The 26,466-nt window shown below is 36.4% G+C and overlaps 2 protein-coding genes and 2 pseudogenes across 2 annotated transcripts; 2 read left to right on the top strand and 2 right to left on the bottom strand.

Annotated features, from left to right (window-relative positions):
• The first annotated feature begins 629 nt into the window (after positions 1-629).
• On the top strand, positions 630-9,009 carry LOC122654840 (ABC transporter C family member 3-like). Its single transcript, XM_043849112.1, has 10 exons — positions 630-2,780; positions 3,119-3,205; positions 3,290-3,940; positions 4,040-4,204; positions 6,721-7,015; positions 7,126-7,334; positions 7,480-7,785; positions 8,031-8,094; positions 8,314-8,553; positions 8,680-9,009. The coding sequence occupies exons 1-10, from the start codon at positions 630-632 to the stop codon at positions 8,778-8,780; spliced, it is 4,269 nt and encodes a 1,422-aa protein (XP_043705047.1). The 3' UTR covers positions 8,781-9,009.
• Positions 9,010-13,281: 4,272 nt separating this feature from the next.
• Positions 13,282-14,139, top strand: LOC122654839 (polygalacturonase-1 non-catalytic subunit beta-like). The gene has a single exon (XM_043849111.1). It carries the CDS (start codon positions 13,282-13,284, stop codon positions 14,137-14,139), a length of 858 nt encoding a protein of 285 aa, XP_043705046.1.
• Positions 14,140-16,472: 2,333 nt separating this feature from the next.
• Positions 16,473-17,875, bottom strand: LOC122654243 (annotated as a pseudogene).
• A 1,830-nt stretch (positions 17,876-19,705) lies between these two features.
• Positions 19,706-26,083, bottom strand: LOC122654591 (annotated as a pseudogene).
• Between the last annotated feature and the right edge of the window lie 383 nt (positions 26,084-26,466).

The raw sequence follows: 26,466 nt of genomic DNA, 5'->3' as shown, positions 1-26,466 counted from the left end.
GTCAATTCTAATATATTTATTGAATTATTTAATCTCACATTACTAAATTTTGATTCTCTCTATTGATGTTCTTATTTAAACATGGATTAAATTATATAAAATTGTGGCTTCTTTTATTCTTGCTTTTTCTAGAAAAGTTTTGTCAATTCAATTACTCTTTATATACTTTCATACAGTTTTTGTTCTGTCTGTTCATTAGCAGGTTTAACTACATCTAAGGGTGATATTGAGACTCCAATATTGATCTTAAGTATTTCTGGAAGACATGAGGTGGAAATGGTTGGTATATAGATGCTACAATTTCTACAACATTTTTTGCAAATGTGGTAAAGCTGATAGGATTTCCTACTTGAGTTAAGCCACCAATTTCCAAACAGAAGAAAAGAAAATTTGCAAACATGGATTCTTTTGAAGAGTCAACAAATGATATGGATATCTACAAAAAAATTTCGCTGTCCATTGCAAGCATTTTCCTACAAGGTTTTTTTGGTTCTTTACATTTAATTTTTTTGTTTGTTTTATCCATTTTCTGGGCTTACAAGAGACGTACGACGCCTAGCCTTGAAAATTCAAAACGAATGTTAAAGAATACAAGCCTTTTTTACTATTGGTCAGCCTTTATATCTTGCATGGGTTTGTTTTTTGTTGATCTTCTCCTATGCGTGTTAAACTGCCTCTCTGGGTATAGATATGGTTGGTCTGATCTAAAGTTTGCAGCCCAATTGGATTTTGCATTCAGAACTCTCACTTGGTTTGTGATCTCTGCTTACTTGCACATCCAGTTTTCTCATTCAAGTGAGCGCAGGTTCCCTAGTTTACTAAGGATTTGGTGGGCTTTTTACTTCCTAATGTCTTGTTCCTATCTTGCTATACATCTTGGTTTGTATTGGAAACATTCATCCTTACCATTTCTGCAATGGGTCTCCGATGTTGCATCTATTATTTTTGGTTTATTCTTTTGTTATGCTGGGTTGTTTGGTAAGGGAGAAGAAGATGAAGATTTCCATATTTTGGATCCTCTTTTGAAAATTAGTTCAAGTCGAAACAAAGGTGATGATGGACAAGGTTCAAGTGTCGGTGAAGAGATTGTAACTCCTTATGCAAATGCCAATCTTTTTAGCATTTTTACTTTCTCTTGGATAGGTTCCTTGCTTGGACTTGGGTATAGAAAAACATTGAACCTTGAAGATGTTCCTCAGCTTGCCAATTGTGATAGTGCTAAAGTGGTCTTTGCTCGTTTTAGAAATAAACTTGAATCTAATGGTGATGATAGTGGTAATGGTGGTAAGGTAGACACACTCAAGCTGGTAAAGGCATTAATTCTCTCAGCGTGGAAAGAAATTCTATGGACGGCTCTATTGTCCATTGTATCCACATTGGCATCTTATGTTGGACCATACCTTATTGATGTTTTTGTTCACTATCTCAATAGCTCTCACCAACAAAAATATGAAGGGTATGTGCTAGTGCTTATTTACTTTATTTCAATGCTCATAAAGTGCCTCTCAAATAGGCACTTGTTCTTTCAATTACGAATGATGGCAATTAGGGTCCGTGCTTCTTTGTTTGCGTTAATCTATAAGAAGAGTCTCAGGCTTTCAAGCCAATCAAAGCAGGTCCAAACTAGTGGGGATAATGTTAATTTGATGAGTGTTGATGTAGAGAGGATTGCCCTCTTTAGTTGGTACTTACACGATATATGGAGGGTGCCTGTTCAGGTTGCTCTAGCATTATTGATCTTGTACAAGAGCCTTGGGATGGCTTCACTTGTAGCCTTTCTTGTCACAATGATTTTGATGTTAGCAAATGTTCCATTAGGAAAACTACAGGAGAAATTTCAGGGGGAATTGATGGATTCTAAGGATCGAAGGATGAAGGTGACATCTGAGGCTCTAAGGAATATGAGGGTTCTCAAGCTCCATAGTTGGGAGATGAAGTTCTTGGCTAAGATAATTGAGCTCAGGAGCTTTGAAACAAGATGGTTAAAAATGTTACTTTATACATCAGCTATGAGTACCTTTGTCTACATGTCTGCTCCTATGTTTGTATCTATGATTACTTTTGGATTTTGTGTACTTATAGGAATACCATTAGAGTCTGGAAAGATTTTATCTGCAATTGCAACATTTGCGATATTGCAAGGGCCCATTTATAATCTCCCAGATACAATCTCCGCAGTAGTTCAAACTAAAGTTTCCCTCGACAGGATATCCTCATTCCTCTGTCTTGATGATCTTGATTTGCATAATGTACAAAAGCTTCCAAGAGATGCCGAGGTTGCAGTTGAGATAGTCAAGGGGAATTTCTCGTGGGACCTTCATTCCCCAAATCTCACATTAAAAGATCTAAATATCCGAGTGTACCATGGTATGAGAGTAGCTGTTTGTGGTTCTATCGGTTCAGGCAAGTCAAGCCTACTTTCATGCATATTAGGGGAAGTGCAGAAAGTATCTGGAGCTATTAATTTGAATGGAACAAAGGCCTATGTTGCACAATCACCTTGGATACAAAGTGGGAAGATAGTAGACAATATATTGTTCGGTAAGGAGATGGACAAGAAAAGGTACGAGATGATCCTTGAAGCATGTTCATTGAAGAAGGATCTAGAATTGTGTGCCTTTGGGGACCAGACTATCATAGGGGACAGAGGAATTAACCTGAGTGGTGGACAGAAGCAAAGAATCCAGATTGCACGTGCTTTGTACCATGATGCTGATGTTTATCTACTTGATGATCCCTTTAGCGCCGTGGATGCTCACACAGGAATTCATCTATTTAAGGTAATTACCTTTTGACCTCTCTTCCAAAGCTTTTGTTGTTGAAATTTGCTTGAAGTTGTACGTCTTCATTGCTTACATCACAATTTTGTTCACAAAAAATCAAGTTTGATCAAAAAATTGATTTAAAAATAATAAAATCATGATTGTCTAAACAAACTAAACATATAAACATATGATATTGAGTGATGCATGTTTTTGCATAAAACCTATGATTTGTTGTTACTCATCATAAGGGGAAATAAATTATATTACTGTTTATAACTATTTAATTCTTTTAAGTAATCATGAATTGTTCTTTAGTGCCTAAATATGAATATGTTTTTTTTTTTTTGTGATAGGAGTGTTTGCTGGGAATTTTGAGTTCAAAAACAGTAATTTATGTTACCCACCAAGTAGAGTTCTTACCTTCTGCTGATCTTATCGTGGTGAGAAGACACCATCTTTATTTTCTAATTTCAAGTCGCTCAACTTGGTTTGAGACTAATTATTTACCTTCTTTTGTTTAGTAGGTTATGAGAGATGGAAGGATTACTCAAACAGGAAAGTACAAAGAAATTCTTAGCTCAGGAACTGACTTTATGGAGTTAATGAGTGCGCATAAGAAAGCTTTAGCAAACATTAATTCTATCAAAGGTGGGAATGCTTTAGATAATTTAACCAAGGATGAGGAAGATGAGAGTTTATTATATAGCGAGAAGTCTATTCAAGATGATGAGGAATGCGATCTCAAAAATCACAAAACAGAAAAACTCGTTGGGTCAGAAGGGCAGCTTGTCCGGGAAGAAAAGAGAGAAAAGGGTGGAGTTAGTCTTTCAGTCTATTGGAAATATCTTACTGCTGCATATAAAGGGGTTTTTGTGCCATTTATTTTGCTGGCTCAAATTCTTTTTCAGCTTCTCTTAATAGGTAGCAGTTATTGGATGGTGTTTGCTACTCCTGTTTCAGAGGATGTGAGACCTCATGTTAAAGGATCTACTCTCATCTTTGTTTATGTTGCTTTGACCCTTGGAAGCTCTCTTTGCGTCCTTATAAGGTCCATGCTCGTTGTTACTACTGGATACATGACAGCCACTCTGCTTTTCAATAAAATGCACAAATGCATTTTCCGTGCCCCTTTGTCATTTTTTAATTCTACTCCGATTGGAAGAATTCTAAACCGGGTTAGTACATATGCTTAATTACTCTTGGTCTTTAAATGTATTTGTTTGATAACCATAAGAGTCAATATAATTTTAAATGAATTCTATTTTTGTATACAGGCATCCATAGATCAAAGTGAAGTTGATACATCTATTCCACATCAATTGGAAGAACTTCTTATTTCAATCATAGAATTCTTGGGAACTGCTGCAGTAATGTCACAGGTTGCATGGCAAATGTTAATAGTTTTTATTCCGATGTCTGTGACATGCATTTGGTATCAGGTAATTCTATAGCCAATTCCACCTCTCATGATTAAAATTCACATCTAGCTCAGCCATATTTTCCATGATTAACAGGTTACATTACAAGTTTATTCAAGCTTTGTTTGATTGGTGAATTTTGAATTTGTTTGTTCGTAACAAAATTGATTTAGTGATGGATGCATTTATGCTTGGGAGTGACAATAGTGATTTAAACCTTAGTTCTTGAATTTATGAAAAATATAAACAAGAAATCCATTTCCCAATTACATGTTTTCATTTAAATTAGGGTTTTCTTCCCTGTCACTATGCCTAGTGAAGTATGATGCTTCACTATTTGCTATTTGGCAGTACATAGGTTAGTCCATATGATAGAGGACCCTGCATACATCTCAATGGCTAAATTTTACTCTAATGTAAGCATTAAACAAGGAAAGTTGTTCAAACTCTAATTTAAAGTTTTAGTTAAATTACCAAAATGTAGTCAAATGGAGATGAATATAGAATACAAAATGGCATTTTTGTAATTTTAGTTAATTCCTCTATTCATTTTAAGCTGAAATTGTACCAATGAGATGCTTGCTTGGTCCTCTATCACATGGACTAAATCATGTGCTGTCATGTGGCAAATACTGAAAACTTCACTAGGCATAGTGACGTCTAGAAGGACCCTTTAAATTAATGTAAAGTTGTACTTTTGCTTGCCAAAATTGTCTTATAAAAAAGTACCAAACAAGTCCATTTATATCAAAGTGCACCTAAATTGACAAGGTTGCGCTTTTGATATGTATAAAATATTTTAGATATTTAATAAAAATTTAATATGGTGTATTAGGTTTGTTGGTAGCTTCGTTGGTTGTAGCTCATACTAAAATAAGATAATAATTAACAAATGTTAACAAATTATTAATGACTAAATGATTTCTCATTTTTACACTACCTAAATAGTAAAGCAGTTAATAGTTGTTAAAATAAATCAGTAGATAAATTGGTAATTATTTTAAAATAAAAAATGGTAAATCAATAAATAATTTGCATCACTATATATTAAGGACTATTCCATTGCAAAGCCTTGTATTAGTGTTCCAGCAATTTCGGGTTATGTGGAGAGTTGCTTTAGTCAAATCGGCCATTAGATACTTGTTCCCCGTTTGGATTGGTCACATGTAAAGTTTAGACCCAATATCCATTATATGGTCTACCATGTTTCGACTTCTAACCCTGTATTTTAATGGTTGAATTGTAGTTGTCTAAAGTTACGAAAGTTGCATTTTCAACTAGTTGGGGCTCAAATTTGATAGATGGATCAATGGTAATTTAGGCAAATCATATTGCCAAAAATTGAAACCCAACAAAACTATCATGTGGCATATATTTAAGTAGTCAAGAGATGCCTATCTAGGTGGACCTCATAGGAATTAGTGTGGCATTATTTAGTTGATAATTGTTAATGGGAATGTATTTTTCTTCTTTCCTTTCTTTCTTTTCTACTTCCCTTATTTTAATGTGCTACATCAACGGGCAAAGCTGAAGATGATTCACTATGTAATAGAAGAAAGGTGTAGTGGAGATCTCTCAAGAATACCAAAAGTCGCACAAGAACTCTCACCTAGAAAATCCGAACTCAAAAATCCCCAAATCTTGCTCGGTTCACTTGTTTACACAACAAGACATGAAAACATATAAATACTCCTCCAAGTCGGGTCGGTCCATCAGATTGGGTGGTACCCATCGACCTAATAAGCCCTTTGCCACCATTACAAACCTCGGAAAAAATCCCATTCGGGTCGTGACAAAAAATGTCGGAGCAAATCAATCTTCGAAACTGGTACAAGAATTCTTGACACAGAACAATAATGTTATACTATCCACCATCATCAAAAAAGTTTTAATGGGACAAAAAATTTGACATGGGTAGAAACAATTATTAGTTTATTTTAAATTTGATAAAATGATTAAAAATTCGGTAATGGGTAAATTACACATCACCCCATGGTGTTTGAAAAAACTCAAATCACCAGGGGATTTTGAAAAAAACTCAAATCACTAGTATTGAGTGTTTTAAAAAACCAGGGGGTGATTTGAGTTTTTTCAAAAACCAAGGGGTGGTCTGAGTTTCGTTTGAAAACCAGGGGGTGATGTGTAATTTACCTTAAAAAGAAATAGATACCATGAAATTACAGATACAATTGAGTTGATGTTCTACAAACTTTTTATCTAAGAATTTTGGGATAGAAATCCCAGGGTGTAGTCAACAAACTAGTAATGTATATAATTCAATCAATGTTTAATAAAGATAGAAAATACTAACCATTGAAAGAGAACAATTGAAGTACATAAACATAATGAAATATTTTCCTACAAGTTCTTTCGTGTTGATGTTATCACTATCAACCATCTGTATGTAAGTATGTCACTTTAAGAAATCCCTCTTAAAAAGCCTATAATGTTTTTCACCAACTATACATTCCTTACACAATGTATATATATTTTTTATATTGTACATAACTTTTCGTTGTCTGAACTTTGTCTTGTAGCAATACTACATATCTGCAGCACGAGAACTATCACGACTGGTTGGAGTATGCCAAGCACCAATCATACAACATTTTACCGAGTCTAGTTTAGGTTTAACTACAATAAGGTGTTTTGATCAAGAAGAGAGGTTTATGGATACAAACCTCAAGCTGGTGGATGGGTTTTCCCGACCCAAATTTCATTTTTCTGGGGCAATTGAATGGTTATGCTTTCGCATGGATATGCTGGCATCCATCACTTATGCTATTTCTTTGGTTTTCTTGATCTCACTATCGAAGGGTGTACTTAGTCCTGGTAAAAAGTTGAACTTGAGATTTTATAAAATCAACCTGAGGGCAATCATGATTGATTGCTCACATAAAAGTGTGATTTTGAATTTATTTGGTTTTCTTTTTCTCTTGAAGGTGTTATGGGTTTAATAGTCGCATATGGACTTAGTTTCAGTTTGCATGGTGTCATTTGGGATTTTAGCAGTCTTGAGAATAAAATCATATCCATTGAGAGAATATTACAGTACACTTGCATCACTAGTGAACCCCCTTTGCTGGTAGAAGAAGATAGGCCAAGTTGTGAGTGGCCATTACAAGGGAAAATTGATATTATTGATTTGCAGGTAATCCTCAATCTAGATTCCTCAAGTTTTTATCTCCTTGTTTCAACGAATAGATTTTTCTGAAGCCTAATGTTGTTGGACAGTTCTTTTTGCTCTTCCAGAATTCAACTAAGCTTTACGTTTTGATTATTTAATATGTATATAGGTTCGGTATGCCCCACACCTTCCTCTTGTCTTGCGAGGTATTACATGCACTTTTCCTGGAGGTATGAATATTGGCATCGTTGGTCGAACGGGAAGTGGAAAATCAACTCTGGTACAGGCTCTCTTTCGCATGCTTGAACCTGCAACTGGTCAGATCTTAATAGATGGTATCAACATTTCCAAGATTGGCCTTCATGATTTGCGGTCAAGGTTAAGCATCATACCACAAGACCCAATAATGTTTGAGGGGACTCTAAGAAATAATCTTGACCCACTTGAAGAGTACACTGATGAACAAATCTGGGAGGTGGGTTTTTTTTCTTCTTCCATTTGATGAATAATATTTAATTAGTGACAATGATAGGATGGATATATATATCTTCTGCTTAGTGATGATTTACACACAAAACAAATACATCACAATTGACTGCTTGAGACATGTATCTCCTTGTACATTTCATTTTTTGCCTTTAATTATCAATTAACTGTCATCTTATATAATCAAGAAAAATGTAAAATGTTGACATGGGCTTTTTTTATTTATTGTCGTAGGCTTTAGATAGATGCCAACTTGGTGATGAAGTTAGAAAGAAGGAAGGGAAGCTTGATTTTAGAGGTTGGTTTTTCTCATACTCGCTTTATACCGAAGTTGCTTAATATCAATCTAACCATCCACATGTGCACAATCTTTCCAAAAGTTTTATTGAATGATATATTTAACTTCTAGTTTACAATCCAACCTCTCAACCCCTTTTCCAACAAAAGTAGGGGTAGGAAAGTAAATGAAAATAAGATCCTAAATGGTTAATCCATTTTCATATGGTGGTTGTCACAGTGACTGAAAATGGAGAGAATTGGAGCATGGGTCAAAGGCAACTAGTTTGTTTAGGGCGGGTATTGCTCAAGAGGAGCAAAGTAATAGTACTCGATGAAGCTACTGCATCAGTGGATACAACTACTGATTATCTGATTCAACAAATGCTTAGGGAACACTTCTCAAGGTCTATGGTCATCACAGTCGCACATAGGATAACATCAATTATTGATATCGATATGGTCCTCGTTCTTGATAATGGTTAGTACTTAGTAGCTAATAATTGGTACATCATAATCAAATGAGTACAGTTGAATTTGGTAATGTCTTCACATTTAGTTTTGGTGTTTGCCTAATCAAATTGATATGTTTTCTTGTTTTAAACAGGCCTTGTATTGGAATATGATTCTCCAGCTAAATTGCTTGAGATGAAGTCTTCATCATTTGCAAAGCTTGTTAAAGACTATACTCAAAGATGTAGTTCGTAGGTTGTTTTTTTTATTTGAAAAGATTAAATATGTTGGACTGAGGTGCGTTGTCATTTTAAGTATGACAAAAATTTGTTGGGGGAGAGGGTGGAATAGATATTGAGGCTATTTGTAATTATTTGAGTTGTCATTGGCATTTAGTTGAAGTATTGGGGGAGAAACGAAGATTTGGGGGGGGGGGGGGATTTTTTTATCATCTTGCATGTCTATAAACCTTTAGAGAAGTTGTTGTAGTAGCCTTGAAATTTGTGGATAAGAAGAGCCCAAGGTTCCAAACTCAGATGACAAGTTGTAACCAAATGGAGTTGGTCAAATGACAAAGTAAAGCTTTAAAAAATATAAACTTTTAAAAAGAATTAGATATCTGAAAATACAAGTAAATATGCTAATGATAGGAGGGTATATTAGTATATGCTTGAAAATGTGCCTAAAGTTGACATGTGATCAACCTTAGACCATTTTCTAAATATAAATATAGCCAAAATTGCCACATCGTTCTCCCATGTGGCAAAACTTGGTGCCAATCTAAAGATATCCTCTAAATCCTACCCATCAAAAAAATTTATGCCATAAAGATATTTTTTGAGAGAATAAAGAACACCCGGTCGCACAGCGCGGTGTGTACCTCTGCCCAGACAAAGCCGTGCATGAAATGACCGATGTACCCTTAGTCCTTTTTGCCCTTCCAAGGGTGCACCAGTCATTTCGTGCCCGGGTAGTCGGGTACACGCCGCACTGCGTGATTGGATGGCCTTCCTTTTTCCTTTTTTAAATATATGCAAAGGCCATAAAGCTTTAGAAACAGAAAATTTGAATGTTTCTATATTAGACATATCTTAATTAATCTACAACCAAAATTTCCATAAATAACAACTATGTTATATATTCTATGCCTAAATTGTTCTTACCAATTCTTTCTATGATTAAAATTCCATGGTCGTGCATTTTGAATCGAAAGTTTCAAAATTAGTTCCCAAAACAACAATAATTGTTCCTAACGACAACCATATGGGATGTTATTCTAACCTAAAAAGTGTATGGTTGAGTTTCTTCACAAAATAAACATCTTTAATAAAATGACAATTCACGATATCAACTTGTTGATTGATATTTTTTTATTTTAGAAAATATATCACAAAATTTTTGGTGAGTCAGGAAATATTTTTTGGTAAATAAGTCAAGAATGTTATAGGAATTAAGGGTGATGAGTTTATGTGGTTTTCTCTCTCTTCTTTTAAAAAATAGTCACACTTTTTCTTTTCTTGCCAACTAAACACAGTAACACACCCTAAGTGATCTATAAAGTTTAAAAGGGGAACATTTGGGACCCTTTCGCGCAATTTTCTTGTGTAACTTTTTCTTGTTTTCATTCGCAATGACCTTTTGGGCGAAAATACTTGTTTAGTTCACATAATTTTGGATTATATCATATTTTATTGTTTTAACAAGTGTAATGGTAACAATAATTTTAATAATTTGGTCATTGTCTATATCTTCTTTTGCAACGTTTTTAGAGGTCAAATGCCCTTTTTTAAGTTTATAGGGCTTCCCTAATTGGAATAAGAATGTGAATTTTCTATGGATAGAGTTATGTATACAGCTGGATACATAGTTGAGATGCCTTATAGCTACGGGTGTAAATGCATAGCTGAAATCCGTTTTCGTATTCGTGTCTGTATCCGTTTAGCATTATCCGAATCCGTCCGAAAGCTAAATGGATGCGGATACGGATAAGCTATAGCTATCCGACAAGCTATATTTACATATAAACGGATAAAATATCCGATCCGTGTCCGTATCTGTTTAGCACTATCTGAATCCGTCCGATAGCTAATCGGATGCGGATGCGGATATAGCACTATCCGAGCCGAATCCGATCTGTTTACAGCCCTACTTATAGCCACGTATAAAATAAAATAAAAAACAAATTTTAGGATCTACCTCTATTGTTTGGTGCATCATGATAGGGTTTCTTTTTTTCCCTTGCAATTTCGATAGTTGTCCCAAGTCCGTTAAAGTCGAATTGTGAACAAATTTTTGTGACATTATATCTCCACGTAAGAAAAGCAGATTGGGCTAAAACCTTGCAAATGGATGGATGGATGATCATGTGGAGATCAAGTCCACAAAATTGAAGTTCTATTGAGCTACACTATTATAGTTATAGTTTCCTCCACTACCCAAATACTGCCATGTGGCAAATTAAGTGATGCCCAAATCTATGGGCAGTAATAGTCCTCTACTCAAATCTCAAGTTTGGGGCTATTCGATTTGACCATGTGACAAATTAAGACTTAAATGTCCATTCGAAAGTCAATCCTTTTTTGAAAATAGTTAATATAGAAGGGTGTATATGATACAATTTGGCTTTGAAATTTGACAAACTGATCCAAATTGTAATTCATTATGCAATGGTTGGAATTACCACATCATAATCCCGACCCTTTTACCCAATAAAGCAAATTAATTCGGTCCAATTTGACATTTCCTTGTGTTTTATTAATAGTACTTTGAAATTGTGTGAATAAGTGTTGAAATTTGTTTGAGAATGTAAGGTTAGATGAATAACTCCAAAGATAGGAGAAAAGTCCATTGTGTAGCCATATCCAATGTGAGAATAGTGATATACTCTAAAATAATATTTTATTATTAGTTTATGTCAATTTGTTAGAGTCACCACCTAGATTAGGATCTATTACCTATTTTACTAGATATCTACTTTAAACTGTTGACTCAAATAAACCAGTCCAATTAAAAGATCGGATTTGGATAAGGTTACAGACTAGGGAAGGAGTTACGCACCTTGATCCACCGGCTGGTTAAATCAATCTTCCTATTTATTTGGTATTTTATAGAATATTCAATATTGTAGAGTAACATATGCAATAATTTGATTAGAAGATTATACAAGAAAACTAAATAAAGAAAATAAAATTATATTGTAGAGTAACATATGCAATAATTTGATTAGAAGATTATACAAGAAAGCTAAATAAAGAAAATAAAATTTACCCCGTTCGCATGTGCTACACTACCAAAATAAATATTATAAAAAATAGAATTAAGTGAAAATCTATCCTTGATTTCTGTTTACCAGAAAACATAACATAAACAAGTTTGCCTTATTTAGATCAACGTCATTGGAAGGAAGAATAATGATTTGCAATAAATAATAAAAGAAAATAGATTAAGATTAAAAAGCACAATATACATTGATATTTAAGTCTAATATAGATAGAATAATTTAGCACATAAAACACAACCATCCCAAGGGTATTTTGATCATTTTTAGTTAATTTTATTAAAGTCCTCAGAATATTACAAAACACAGTCTGAGGACCAAATAAGATTTCCAAACCTAAAAATGGTGTCCCAAATGTCATGCTAGACGTCCATTCATCATTGTTGTGCACTTGTTCACACCTCTAGGGCCACAAAATGAGGAATCTACATCCGCATCAAATAACCTCCCTTACTAAAACTTTTGAATATCAAAATTACCCCTTAAATCTAGTTCTCCTCCCCCCCTCCCCTTCATTTGTGCTATCAGCTAACCAAATAAATAGTACAGTCCGATGACAAAAAGATACAGATCCATTCCAAAAAATTCGACTGACGGCACAAAATTGCTATGATTTTGATGAGTTTAGTTCCTCTGCACATATCAATAAGTGAACGTACATGTGAGAACCAACCACCTGTCCTATTTTTGCCATTTACAAGAGGAGGGATTTTTATGGAAACAACATTAAAATGTGATTGGTTCGAAGATGTATTGGTACGTGCAGATGATCCGTTAGTGATTTTGATATCCTCTAGTATTGCCTTTGAAGCACTTGGTAGACGTTTGCAGAGGGTGTTGAACCATGGCCAAAGGAAATCTGATCTTGACAACACTCTTATGCTACAATATGGATGATCCATTATTGATTTTAGGGTTAAAGGCATTTGGAACGAGTGGAGATCCCCTCCCCATGTGGTAACCACTCCACCCCATCTCACACCATCCAAGGGGTCTGGTCACAAAAGAGAAATTTCACTTTTTAAATGGGAATAGGTTTAGTCATAAGGGGAATGACAAAAACTCCCCCTCACCCCAACCCCCAACCTTTTGGTTGGCATTACAAAATTTTTTCTTTATATAAATTCAAACACCCACTCCATGAAACATACCCAACTCATTCTCTTAATGGCAGACACAAAACCCACTCATTCTAAAATCTGTTTTAGTTCCACCATGATACATCCCATTTTATTGCTTGGACTTTTGATAGTAACATATTTTAGTGTAAGAAAATGATGCATTTCAATGATTCATTCATTTCAACTTGGTTATTAATTCTTCTTGTTTTATTTGATTATTATTAATTTTCCCATGAAATTGTAGGGTTCTCAAGCTGGAAATGCCTTCTCATATTACTGGGAAGAGTATATTGGTCTTCCACATCCTCCACATTGGTTAGCAGCAAAGGCTTCTCCATTAACCCTCCATCAAACGACAATGTTTACGAAACTTATGGAGGAAAATGAATTGGCTTCCCACCTGCGTTCGTTCTGTAATCTCGCTAATGTTGCTTGTTCTACAAATGCACTAGTGAAGAAGACAACAAACAACACAATGCTGCCACCAATAGCCCAATGGAATTTTGAGAAATTAAAATATGATTCTCCAAATGAAATGCCCTTATCGATTGCCAGCCAAGGGGGGTTGCCATATTTCCGGGAGTCAATGGTGAAAGAGGGAGGTTTTATACCTGTCCCTGATCTAAGGGACCCAATGTCATATAAATCGTTCTTGCCACGACTTCTGGCATCAAAATTCCCATTTTCCTTTGCTAGGATTGAGGAATTGAAAAGTCTTTTGGGTTTGAAGGATGAATCAAGCATGGAGGAGTATATTGAAGACACTCTCGAGACATGTGAAAAGAGCCCAATTCTAGGTGAGCAGCACACCTGTGCAACTTCTGCTGAGGATCTCATCGATTTTGTTGTCGAGAAATTGGGGCACCATGTATGTATATGGAGTACTGAGAGTGCCGAAGGATCCTATGAGAATGTCACAATTGGAGATGTGAAACTCGTCTATGGAAACCTCTTAGAACCACCAGCCTTGTGTCATAGTCTACCGTTCCCATTTCAAGTATACTACTGCCATGTTCTTCAGAAAGTAAAATTATATGCAGTTGATATACATGCTCAAAAGAAAGTGAATCATGCGATCATGGCTTGCCACTATGACACATCAACCTGGAATCCAAACCATCTTGCTTTTAAGCTATTGGGTTTTGGTCCAGGCCTAATTGAAGTTTGTCATTGGATAAACGAGAATGGAATGGTCTGGACAAAGGCTCTAGGTTGAGCAACATTTGAAGATTTGATTAGCTTCCAACTCTCTCGTTTGTGTTACATGTTATTGCTTATACTATTTGAAGGATAAATAATGACATATCTTGGCTTGCTTATTATGTCTTTCATGTTTTATTTTGTTCTTCAAATGTTCAGCATAATAATAGATGACAACCTGAAATCAAAAGAAAATGTATGACAACTTGAAATAAAAAAAAAATGTTTGTCGTCCCATAAGTTTTTATTTAGACAGGCTGAGTCCATTACGAAAATGCCCATATGAAAGCAATTCTTTGGAGATAATCTTTTACTTTCTTTAAAGGACCAAACACCCACGGTGAATGGGATCCCATTCACTGAGGGACAAGAGAGGGCGGGAATGGGTATCGGGAGGGTTTGTGAACCCTAGGATGATGAGGGAACCGTCCTCTATGTGTGGAGGAAAACTTTGTCCTTCTTTAAATATTCTATTATTTTAATCCATCGAGTCCAAATGATGGCAAAGATATTCATTAGCCAAACTTTCAGTCTTTGGGTCCCAGAAATAGAAACGATTGTATTATCATTGTGTTTCCCCTATTTGAATGTCGTTACCTAAAGTAGATGCCATTGATTTGTCAAACTAGAGAAGAAAGATGGAGCTGATTTTTTATAAACAAGTACAAGATCCCCTACTCACATGTCATGTTTTAGATAAAATAAAGTGAAAATTACATATATTTTTTTCAAAAAGAAATAGGCAGCTGAAAATATAAGTGAATATGCCAATAAATGGCAGGTTATGCTTGATTTTGAGTTTTAAATTTGAATGTGTCTAACAATAGACCCTTATCTAAATTAAATTGACACATCATCCCTTCCATGTGGTAAAACTAGGTGCATGCATGCCAGTCTAGAGAGGCCCTCTGGAGCTTGCCAGTCTTTTTTTTTGGCTTTTGAGAAAGCTTCTGAAATAGAATTTGCACGTTGCTACATTGGGCATATCTTAATGGGAAAAAGATATCTATTTGGTGGTGTTTCCTACGCTCTCCAATGGGTGAGTATGCCTGGGTATCCACCCAGAGGGCAGAGACGTCATCTCACAATGCCATGTGAGAGGGCGTAGGAAACACCACCAAGTAGAGATCTCTTGCCCCATCTTAATTTATCTACTTCTGAAATTTTCTTGAATAAGAACCATGTTATCTTTTGTACATGTAAAACTGTTCTTGCTAATTCTTGCTATGAATAAATTTGTGAGCTTCCCGTCCTCTCAAAGTTTCCTTCGATGGTCATGTTTTCTGATTCAAAAGTCTCAAAAGTGGTTCCTAGAACGGTAATTTGAAATGTTCCTAGAGCTAACCACATGGGAGGTTATTCTAACCTAAAAAAACGTGTGGCTTAGCTTAAGTTCTTCACAAAACAAATATCTTTTTAATTAAATAAAGGGAGAATGTTCTCTATGCCAGGGGCGCAGGCTACGCCTAGACACATGGGGTGGGGCGCAATGACCACCCTGCCCTCCAGAGTGGGAGGCCCATGTGTTTGGGCGCAGCCTGCACTGCGGCACAGAGAACATGAGCCCTTAAATAAAATTCAGGACATCAAATTTTTTATTCACGTGTTTTTATTTCAGTTAATTTCAAACATCCCAATTTTTGGTAAGTGGGGAGTATCAGAGGAATTGAGTAATCTGTGACCTTTTAAAAGGACAAGGTTTTAATCCATTTTCCTGCCCAGGGCGTAGCCCCACTCTCTCTTCCCCCATGAAATGATTTCTCTACGTCCAATTAATTGAACCGATAAGAATCCTCATTAATTGGCTCTAGCCTGCCCGTGTAGCCTCCGTTACCGGTAGGAAACACCTATTTGAGTATTTGATTGGTATCTTTATCTTTCTTGATAAATTTTTTGGAAGAGTAAATTCCCTTTATTGGGTGGATAGGGATTTTTTTTTGTTATATGGTTAGAGTTGGGCACAGAGTTGAGACTTGACATGCCTTGGGGACAGGTAATGTATTTACCGGATCTTACCCTCACCCTCGCCACTTATATGGTGAGGCCTACTTATAACAAAAATTTATTGAAAAATTCATACAAAAACAAGTGCAAGTGACTTCTGTTCATGTCTGTCATTGGTCTGGTTGAACAATTGAAAAAATTTACTCAGGGCCGCAAAAGTTCTTTCACAATATTTCAAAACTTTCCATTTTACAACAAAGAATATTGGTTGCTTTAAAAACTTATAAAGGATGCAATCGTCATGGTACAACAAAATAGACTAATTCATATATCTTACAAGAACATCTATACCGTGTAAAGTACTGTAAACACCAAGTACTCCATGGCATTTAATAAAAAGAATAAGCGGGGAAGACAAAATAAAGAGAAAGTAAATAAATTAAGTATAATTAACATCTCTGAAAATCAGGATAGTTCATTGAAGGTCTGGGCCCCTCGAGCAACCTTGATGAAGACATCCTCCAAGGTGGTGTCAGCTAGACCCACGCCTGTATTGTGAACTTTCTCTTTGCTTCCTCAACTGCTTGGAAAACATCTGCAATCTTGACTTCTTGCTTTGGCAGTTCAAACTTCTGGGTTCCAGATAAATGGTAAATCTGGGATGCATTTGGAGATATACGGCGTACCATGGCCTCCACCACCTCCTCCTCCTCTTGATTCGAAGTTGTTATTGTAAACACATATGATCCGCCATATCTAGCCTTGAGCTGTCAAACGCAATAAAGCAAACAAGTTTCTAATCATTTGATATTCAGTTGGATTAATAGACATCTAATCTAATTTGGTATAGACTTCTGGGTTCCAAGAACATATCTAACCCGACTAAGTAATGTTCAGACAACACAGACAGGGGAATCACAAGGTTACAACATAGAGATTGATATATTATGATTGCAAATAGACATTTTTTGTTTCTAGTAAGCAGAGGTCTAGACATTAACCTCGAGGTATGAGCTTCAGTGAGTATACACAGCTTGCTGTAGACTAAAATCATCATTCAAACTTTGCACCAACATATTCCAATTTTGAGAGTGAAAAAAAAGGAGTCTAGGACAGTTTCATAAAGTCATTGTGGAGAGATTCCACTTCTCCACAAGTCCTAAGGCAGCAAACTGCTATATCCTCCAATCTATCCACCATGGCTGTTACGGTTGATGGTCCATTTTGCAACTTGACAGGGAGTTGGAAAGCCAAAGGCAACTATTTACATCAAATGTAACCGTGCTCCTCCCATATAAACCAGCAAACATTAAATTTACCTGTTTTGGATTCCCTATGCACTGCAAACCGCCATCTACAAAGATCCCCAACCGATCACAGAGAACCTCTGCCTCTTCCATTGAATGAGCTGAAACCATTGAGAAAACTTTTCTAGGTGAGGCTTTGTAGGAAAAAAAAAATAAAAGAGGAAGAAGAAAAGGAAAATCTAGTGCCAACTCATGCTTATCTAACATGAAACTGCAACTACAAAACCTTGGGAAAGCCATATGCAGCTAAGAGACGAGCAAATGTGAAGCCAATAAACGTCTGGTAATATCAAGTAATGCAAGTATAAAATTTAAAAAAAAAATGTATATAAGGAATAAGTATATATTACTGGTTAGAATGATTGCCCTGTCTTTCTTTGCACGCTTGACGACATTCCACAAATTGTTTCTAGAAGCTGGATCTAGGTTAGTCTCCACCACCTTGGTTGCTACTACTTCACCATAGGAGCTGTTACTTAATTGAAGAAGACACAAATGCATAGTTGTCACGGCGTCACGGCGATCCAAGTCGGTGGAAGGGTGTCACGTCGATATATCGACATGTCGCCCGCCATGGCGTTGCCATGGCGAGCATGTCGACCATGTTTAATTGTTTATTTTCTGTATTTTTAATGTCATTTAGTATGCTATAATATATGTCCTATAACATCAAAAATCAACATGAAAGTGTACTACACTACTACTAATATACTATGCCACTATGGTTTAATTCATGAAAGTGTAACTAATATCCATTAGTGTATATGAAAGTATGAAAAATTGAAAATATAGATTAACCTATCAAATAATTGAAAGCAATAGTAAAAATCAAATGATAGGCTAACCTATTTACTGAAGCTTGATAGCAATAGTCTTTCTTTAGTGTATGTGATTTGGAGCAAAGCATCTAAGCTATTAAATGGTTTAAAAAAAAAAAATTTTAATCTAACTTTTATATGTACAAATATCGACCGATATGCCAACATATCGTGGTATGGCGTCCATGGCGACGCCATGGCGTCGCCATGGAAGCCATATCGAACGATATATTGACATCCACCATGGCGTAGCTCGATATGCCCCCTCTCCCAACGCCAGGACGCCATGGCGACGCCATGACAACTATGCACAAATGCTTTGCCAAAATTATGGGAGGCTTGCCCCCTGTCCCTTTTATGTATAATAGCATCCAACCATTACAAAAATAGCAACCCCTATACATGGCCAAGGTTTCCTTTGCTGCCACAACTAATAAAGATCCCTATTTCATAGAAATAGAAAGTAATAAGAGAGAAATAAAATAAAAACAACTACTTAGCTACTATCTTAATTTACCAAGTAGCTGACTACATATTTAGTCTCTAAACAACTTGGTCACTAAGCAACTTGTAGCAATCCCCATGTAGCTGTCGCATGGGCCCTCAAAATCTTTAAACACAATTTCCATTATAAGGTTGGCTGCTTGTTCCTCTTAATTGCTTAATGGTTTTAAGTTATCTTAATCCTATGGGCCAAAAATGTGCTTGAATTAAAACACTTAAAAACAGAGCATATAACAGAGCCTATTGTGGACTAATGAAACACTCAAGTATGGGCCTGACTTTAGCCAAACTGTGGGCGGCTAGTTGGGCTGGCTCTTTCTCTATTGAGGTTGGTATTGCACTGCATCAGTTGTCCTCCATTCGAGATAGTTCTCAGAGTTCAACCTAAGCGACTTGCCGACCTTGTTCCCCTTTAGCCTCATGCATGCATATTGAAGCAGATGAGTTCATACGCCATAATGTAAGATCGATATTCTGTTCTGGAACCCTAATTTAGTATCCTATTCCTAGTAGGATATTACCATAATTTCAGATCAGACCATTGGACCCAAGTCTCTGATTTCAAGTTATTAAATTTACTTGAATCTGGTCCTTCGTTTCTTCACAGCAATTTTGGTTTTAAAAAAAGTTTCAGAACCTAATCCCGTAGGCTTCTGGAAACCCATCACAACACCACCAGGTTAAATCTCACTTTGCAGCTAGATGTTCTTAGTCAGTAGCAGGTTCTTTATTACTATTAGATATACATGTATTGTCATTTCTGGGTCATGGCTATTGTACAGTTCATTCAAATACTCAAATTCAAAGTGTAGAATGCTTCTCATGCATTGATGACTTGCAAAGATAGCAAAAAACACTTAACTATCCTACTTGGTTAAATCTAAAATGGCAAGATGCAAACGTGGGAAGTCATCCTTCTGGAAAGTCCAAACTCTATGTTTGGTAATAAAATAGAAGACATGCTTTTAGGGTTCCAGGATTTCTTTTTCTTCAGTCAATTCAATTTCAACTCTTCTTTTCAATCATTTCCTCATTTTGATGATCAGTGACACAACAAACCTCAAAATTAAGAATTTTAGCTCCTTGATATTGTGAAAAATAAATTGACAGCCAACTCTATCTGGCTGTCTCTATCCCTCTTATATTTGGATTCTACTTCATCTTTCTGATTTCTAATTCTCTGTATGTTCAGTTCATAATAAATTTTCTTCAGTTTTTCATTGGGATTGCTCTTTTCAAGTTTTCCATTGTACAAATTATGTTTTTACTTCCAAACTTTTATATTTCTGTGCACCCATGGTGTAACTTCAAGAATTTGACAGGCCAAATCCCAGTAAACATCAATATAGTTGGCACCTATGCTACAAAATGTATTCTTAATCGTAGTTTTCATACCAAAGATAAAGTATTGGAAAAAGGATCCAACTAACTTTTGTATTACGCTTATCATTAGTACACTTTTCAGAAGGTTACCCCATAATTTTCTCTGCAAGATCCCAAGCAGGATCACAACCCCTGAAAAAGGAAGTACTTGAGATGGTGAGATTAGAGAAAAGAAAACCAACAAGATTCCAGTAGCATGATGTGCTTCGCTGAAGAAAGCACATTTTCTTTTGTTTATTCCTGCTGCATGCTATTTATTCTACGGTTGCCTGGCTAGACTTTTTGCACTCAACTCAAACTAGGCCTTCTTCCAACTAATTGGGTTTGGCTATATGAAATCTGTTTCTTCCATTCCACCATATTTAGCTATAGGAGTAGGTTTTACATGTTTGTTCACGAAAAATTAAAATAATTTGTTAGACTACACACATAAGGGGAACCCAGGTAATGTGAAGTACTAGTGCATAAGAAATAGCTTGGACAAACCACCACTCAAAGGTCTTCACGAGGGATCCCAATCCCATATTTTGCCGAAAATAGATCACCATTTTGCAATCCTGTCAATGCTTGGTGACAAAAATTAACACAAAGTGCTCCTAAACTTGGGACTTCCATATTCAAGTAATAGCTGTATTTGAATAATAAATGCAAACCTTCGCCTCCACAAGGATAAGTGGTCTTGTCTCTATCTTTACACGCCCCACAACTGCTGTCCGTTGCAGACCATTTTGATCAACTACAAGAACCTCTTTACCCGCTTGCAACTCTGAAAGATAGCAAGTTTTCCCTCCTGGAACAGCAACATAAGCATGTACTGGGCCCTGTAAAATTGCAAGGGAACTTAATTACTAGGTTCAATGCCAAACTCAGCCATTCAAACTTAGGAATAGAAGAACACGTCATATATTAGAATCACAAAAAACAGACAAAAGGCAGAAAACACAGAAATATATATTTGGTCGCTTCAACACTTACCGCATTGACTCTGAAAGGCCTGCTAGCAATATAATTTGACTCCAAGCATTCTGAGTGAACAAGGAGAAGCCCTCTGGCAAAGGAGCCAACCTATAAATGATAGTTTTCCCAGTAAGAATCGTGATATACCTATTGGAGGTCAATAGAAACTGTTCAAGCCTCATGAATATAGTGGAGAAACTTGGAGCATGCAGGACAAACCAGAAGTCCTTCACCAGGTCTCATGAGGCTACAAAGATCCACGCACACATGATCACCCATTCCAGCTATTTGAACTCAGGTAACAGTGGCCTTCGTCAAACTCAACAGATTCCTCACTTCATTTCTTCTGTCAAAATAGTCCTGATAATATTAAGCACAGTGAGAGGCAATGCTTGACAAGAAGCAAAAGTCTATACCATTACAGAGCTACCTTTAGTTCAAGAACAGCACCAACATCGTCAACTTTAAAAACAATTCCACCAAGACCATGTTCCAAGGCCTGAAAAGATCAAAGATTATGAAATGTATTTGGTGCCAAAAAAAAAAGGCAACAATAGTAGATCACAAAATTTAATCATTGGTTGGAAATGAAGTGATAAGTCAAATTCTAGAATGTCCCTGACCAACCTCGAGGAAAATTTGGGCTTCAGAGGGACTCTTTGAGATGGCAAACACTGTTTTTTGACTACCTTGGAATGCTGCAACAATATTCTCTGCGGGTATTACCTGCAAACCATAACAGGGGACTTAGAGAAGCTGGTTATAAGATCAAAGAAGATGAAATAGCTATACTTCAAACGCCCATTTTACAAACATTTTTACTTGAAAGTAGCTGCAAGAAAGGGGAATGAGGAAGTGAAACAGGCAACAAAAGTATACTTGATGTTCGCAGAACCGTGAGTTAGAAAGAGAGAATAAGAGAATAGAATAGCTTGATTTCATTTATAGGTAAGCCCCTCTATTTATAATAGAGGAAAATATTACAAAGGGACATAAACAGACAAAAATACCCCTAACTAGCTGATTCAATAAAAGCATCAATCTAATCCTAATAACTTAACAACTAAACAAGCCCAAAAGGACCAGAATACCCCCACAGTATTCTGGATTACATATTCCAACATTCCCCCTCAAGCTGGATTATACATATAAGTAAAAAGAAGCTCCAGCTTGAACTAATAAGAAAACAACTCCAACATTCTAACACTCCCCCTCAAGTTGGCGCATATAAGGCACTAATGCCCAACTTGAATAAAATGGGAAGAAACAGAGTTGCAATAGAGTCCAGCTTGACAGATGAATGAAGCTCCCAAATAAACCTTTAAGAACTTGAAATAATTGATCTTCAAAACCAGGACAGACATGATCAGCACACTGGGACTGGAATATCTTCCAAAAAAACAGCTTTCAACGATCTTCAATAGCTAGCCAGTGATGAATCTCAGATTGTCATAGTGACATAAAAATTTGAAGATAAACAACTAGGGCAGGTAAGCAGCGGAAACAACTGAATCAGGCAGCGGAAAAAACTGAATCAACCCAACTGTAAGTCCTCAAATAGGCAGACAATAACCAAATATCTTTAATACTCTTCAATCTTTCAATCTTTCAATCTCCCCCTTACGGCAAACTCAACCCAATAACGAAGGATACCCAATGGCAAGGTGGAAAAACTGATACCGTGAGTTAGAAAGAGAGAATAAGATAATAGAATAGCTTGATTTCATTGATAGGTAAGCCCCTCTATTTATAATAGAGGGAAATATTACAAAGGGACATAAATAGACAAAAATACCCCTAACTAGCTGACTCAATAAAAGCAGCAATCTAATCCTAATAACTAAACAACTAAACAAGCCCAAAAGGACCAGAATACCCCCACAGTATTCTGGATTACATATTCCAACACTCCCCCTTAAGCTGGATTATACATATAATTAAAAAGAAACTCCAGCTTAAACTAATAAGAAAAAAACTCCAACATTCTAACACTCTTCAAGTTGGCGCATATAAGGCACTAATGCCCAACTTGAATAAAATGGGAAAAAACAGAGTTACAATACAGTCCAGCTTGACAGATGAGTGAAGCTCCCAAATAAACCTTTAAGAACTTGAAATAATTGATCTTCAAAACCAGGACAGACATGATCAGCACACCGGGACTGGAATATCTTCCAAAAAAGGCAACTTTCAACGATCTTCAATAGCTATCTAGTGATGAATCTTAGATGGTCATAGTGACATAAAAACTTGAAGATAAACAACTAGGGCAGGTAAGCAACGGAAACAACTGAATCAGGCAGCGGAAAAAACTGAATCAACCCAACTGTAAGTCCTCAAATAGGCAAGCAACAACCAAATATCTTCCATGCTCTTCAATCTTTCAATCTCCCCCTTACGGCAAACTCAACCCAATAACGAAGGATACCCAATGGCAAAGGTGGAAAAGGTGGAAAAACTAATACCGTGAGTTAGAAAGAGAGAATAAGAGAATAGAATAGCTTGATTTCATTGATAGGCAAGTCCCTCTATTTATAATAGAGGGAAATATTACAAAGGGACATAAATAGATAAAAATACCCGTAACTAGCTGACTCAATAAGAGCAGCAACCTAATCCTAATAACTTAACAACTAAGCAAGCCCAAAAGGACTAGAATTCCCCCACGGTATTCTGTATTACATATTCCAACACTTGAATACAACAACATAGCCTTATCCCAACTAAATGGGGTCGTTTACGTGGATCCTTGCCCTCCAATCAGCTCTATTAGAAGTCATACATGATACGAGTCCTAAGCTATGCATGTCTTTCCTCGCCACTTCACTTAGGGTTATTTTAGGCCTGCCCTTAGCTCTTTAGTTACTTCAATCTGAATCAAATCACTCCTTCAAACAGGAGCATCCTAAGGCCTTTGTTGAACATGGCCATGTCACCTCAAATGACTCTCTCATAGCTTATCATGTATCGGAGCTACTCCCAACTCAGCTCTAATATGGTCATTCCTTAATTTATCCTTCCTATTTTTGCCACACATCCATCTCAACATCCTCACCTTCGCTACACTTAGTTTATGTATATGACACTTCTTAACTACCCAACATTCCACACTATACATCATAGCCGGTCGTATGGCAGTCCTGTAAAATTTTCCTTTAAGCTTTAATTGAATATGCTGATCACACAACACTCCAGACACACCTCTCCACTTCATCCATCCTATTTAATTCTCTGGACAACATCATCCTCTATATTGCCTTATTTATTTACGATAGAGCCCAGATATCTAAAACAATCACTTTGAGAAATCTTCCTCTCATCAATATTCACCACCTCCTTAACCGTCCAAGTGTGACTAAAGTTACACACCATATACTCTGTAACTCTAGTTTGGCATTAATCCCTACTTTTGTCTCATCCAACAACACAATATCATCAGCAAAAAGTATACACCAAGGAACATTATCCTGTATGTCTCTAGTTAAATCATCCCTGATAAGCGCAAACAAATAAGGGCTTAAGGTTGATCTTTGATGAAGCTCACTTGTAATTGGGAATTCACTACCTTGACCCCCCCCCACAACTCTTACGCTAGTTGCCACACCATCATACATATCCTTTTTCCCCCTCTCTATATCTTTGTATGAATCTCCTAAGTAAGAAAATAGCTTTCATTGTGGTTCTTCCTGGCATAAAGCCGAATTGGTTATCCGAAATAGTAATTTTTTTCTCAGGTATGTTTCAATAACCCTCTCCCATAAATTCATCATATGACTCGTTAGTTTTATGCCTCAATAGTTGTTGCAGCTCTAAATATCACCTTTATTTTTGTAAATCGGGGCCACAATGCTTATTCTCCATTCATCTGGAATTTTCTTTGTGCTCATAATCTTGTTAAACAACTCAGTTAGCCAGTATAAACCACGGATTGTTAAGCTCTTCCACACTTCTATTGGAACTACGTCTGGGCATGGTGCCTTGCCTACTTGAATATGTTGTGCAATTAGATTTGTTTGTATGGAGTTCTTTAAAATAATAGAAGAAAATGGAGTAACACAGCAAGCTCTAACATCCCCATCATTGGTAGTACAGCAAAATAAGCAAAAAGGACCCAGTCATACAGGGACACGTGTGTGTCCTGTCAGTACTTGAATCTAGTTAGTCTAGTTGAGAGTGTGTAGATCAGTTCAGCTCAAAAGCATCCATGTTGATTCGAAATGCATTTAAACAATGGTATTGGGAAGGAGCAAGTTGCATAGAATCCTTTAATCCGAAATCTTTCAGAGCAGTGTAAATTTGAGCCAAGCTAGCTACCGAAAAAAAAAAAAAACCGACCTGCCAATCCAGCAGACTAATAATTACATTTTCTGCCAGTTCATCCACTGGATGGAGCTCTTGCGATTGTTGAGGTGAAGCAATCTCGGAAAATGTAGCTACTTTTCTGCTTTCACAATCCAAAATCTCTCCGTGTTCAAGGAAGAGAGGGTATACTAATGCAATAGCTGCACAAGCCGCAAACACCAAAAGTATCAGAATCAAGAAATCCAACATAAATAAATTTCTTATCATTGGCATAAAAAGTAGAAAAAATCGAGTTTCATGTTGCCATTAAGTTGTTATTGCAACGACTTAAAGATTATATACTTTTCTTCAAAAAAGAAGATTGTAGTCCCAGGTGGGAAACATACATGACCAGTCGCTCGCAAGTGCTCTATTGGCGGAAGAGAATATGAAAGTGTTCCAGCCCCTCTCAACTGCGGCAGTCATGACTTGTTTGCTTTCGGTCCATACCCACACCTGCTTCAAAATTGATTGTTGCTCGTAATTCCCAGAGGTTGGAGAAGTATGCATTGTGATGCCGCTGATATTGGTTTGCGATTTAATTCCTCTGTAACTATTATCATCGGCATTCATTAGAACCGCCGAAAGGAACCATCTGTAACTCTTTCCTACGAAATTATTAGCAAGCACAATACCACACAAGAAGAAGAACGGTCATCGCTTGCTTAATTAAGCTTTCTACTGAGAGACAGAGAATTGAATGGAACCTGGTCTACTGAAAGATTGTGTCTAGGTTCTGATGAGAAACGTCATAATATTATGCAAATTAGGGTTTCATAGAACCCCTCTTTGAGTACAGATTTTTTTACTTTGTTTTCGGTAGAATTTGCAATTGATTTCTGCGTCATTGAGTAGTACTTGAAAAGACCTTTCAAACGATATATAGATCATTGAAATTTGATAGTCGGATCTCCTGACATCGCCCCTATAAATTTAACAGAAAATTTACGAAATGTGTTCAAATTCATCGACGAAACATGTAAAAATGCGCTGAGATTTTGCAAGGATTCGCTGGTGAAATCCCCAAAAATGCACCACCGAAATATTTCCCATTGCACCAGTCAATTTCCAAGGGAAAGCTCCCCACTT

Source organism: Telopea speciosissima, chromosome 3, assembly GCF_018873765.1.
Source record: "Telopea speciosissima isolate NSW1024214 ecotype Mountain lineage chromosome 3, Tspe_v1, whole genome shotgun sequence".
Classification (NCBI taxonomy): domain Eukaryota; kingdom Viridiplantae; phylum Streptophyta; class Magnoliopsida; order Proteales; family Proteaceae; genus Telopea; species Telopea speciosissima.
Note: the sequence above shows the minus strand (reverse complement) of the source record. Positions and strands in the feature narration are given on the sequence as shown.

Excerpts from the sequence above, each read along its gene's own strand:
- LOC122654840 (XM_043849112.1), top strand. The coding sequence starts at position 630 with ATGGGTTTGTTTTTTGTTGATCTTCTCCTATGCGTGTTAAACTGCCTC. Across the intron at positions 2,781-3,118 it reads CAGGAATTCATCTATTTAAG|GAGTGTTTGCTGGGAATTTT; the intron begins GTAATTACCTTT and ends TTTTTGTGATAG. Across the intron at positions 7,335-7,479 it reads TTGATATTATTGATTTGCAG|GTTCGGTATGCCCCACACCT; the intron begins GTAATCCTCAAT and ends ATATGTATATAG.
- LOC122654839 (XM_043849111.1), top strand. The coding sequence starts at position 13,282 with ATGTTTACGAAACTTATGGAGGAAAATGAATTGGCTTCCCACCTGCGT.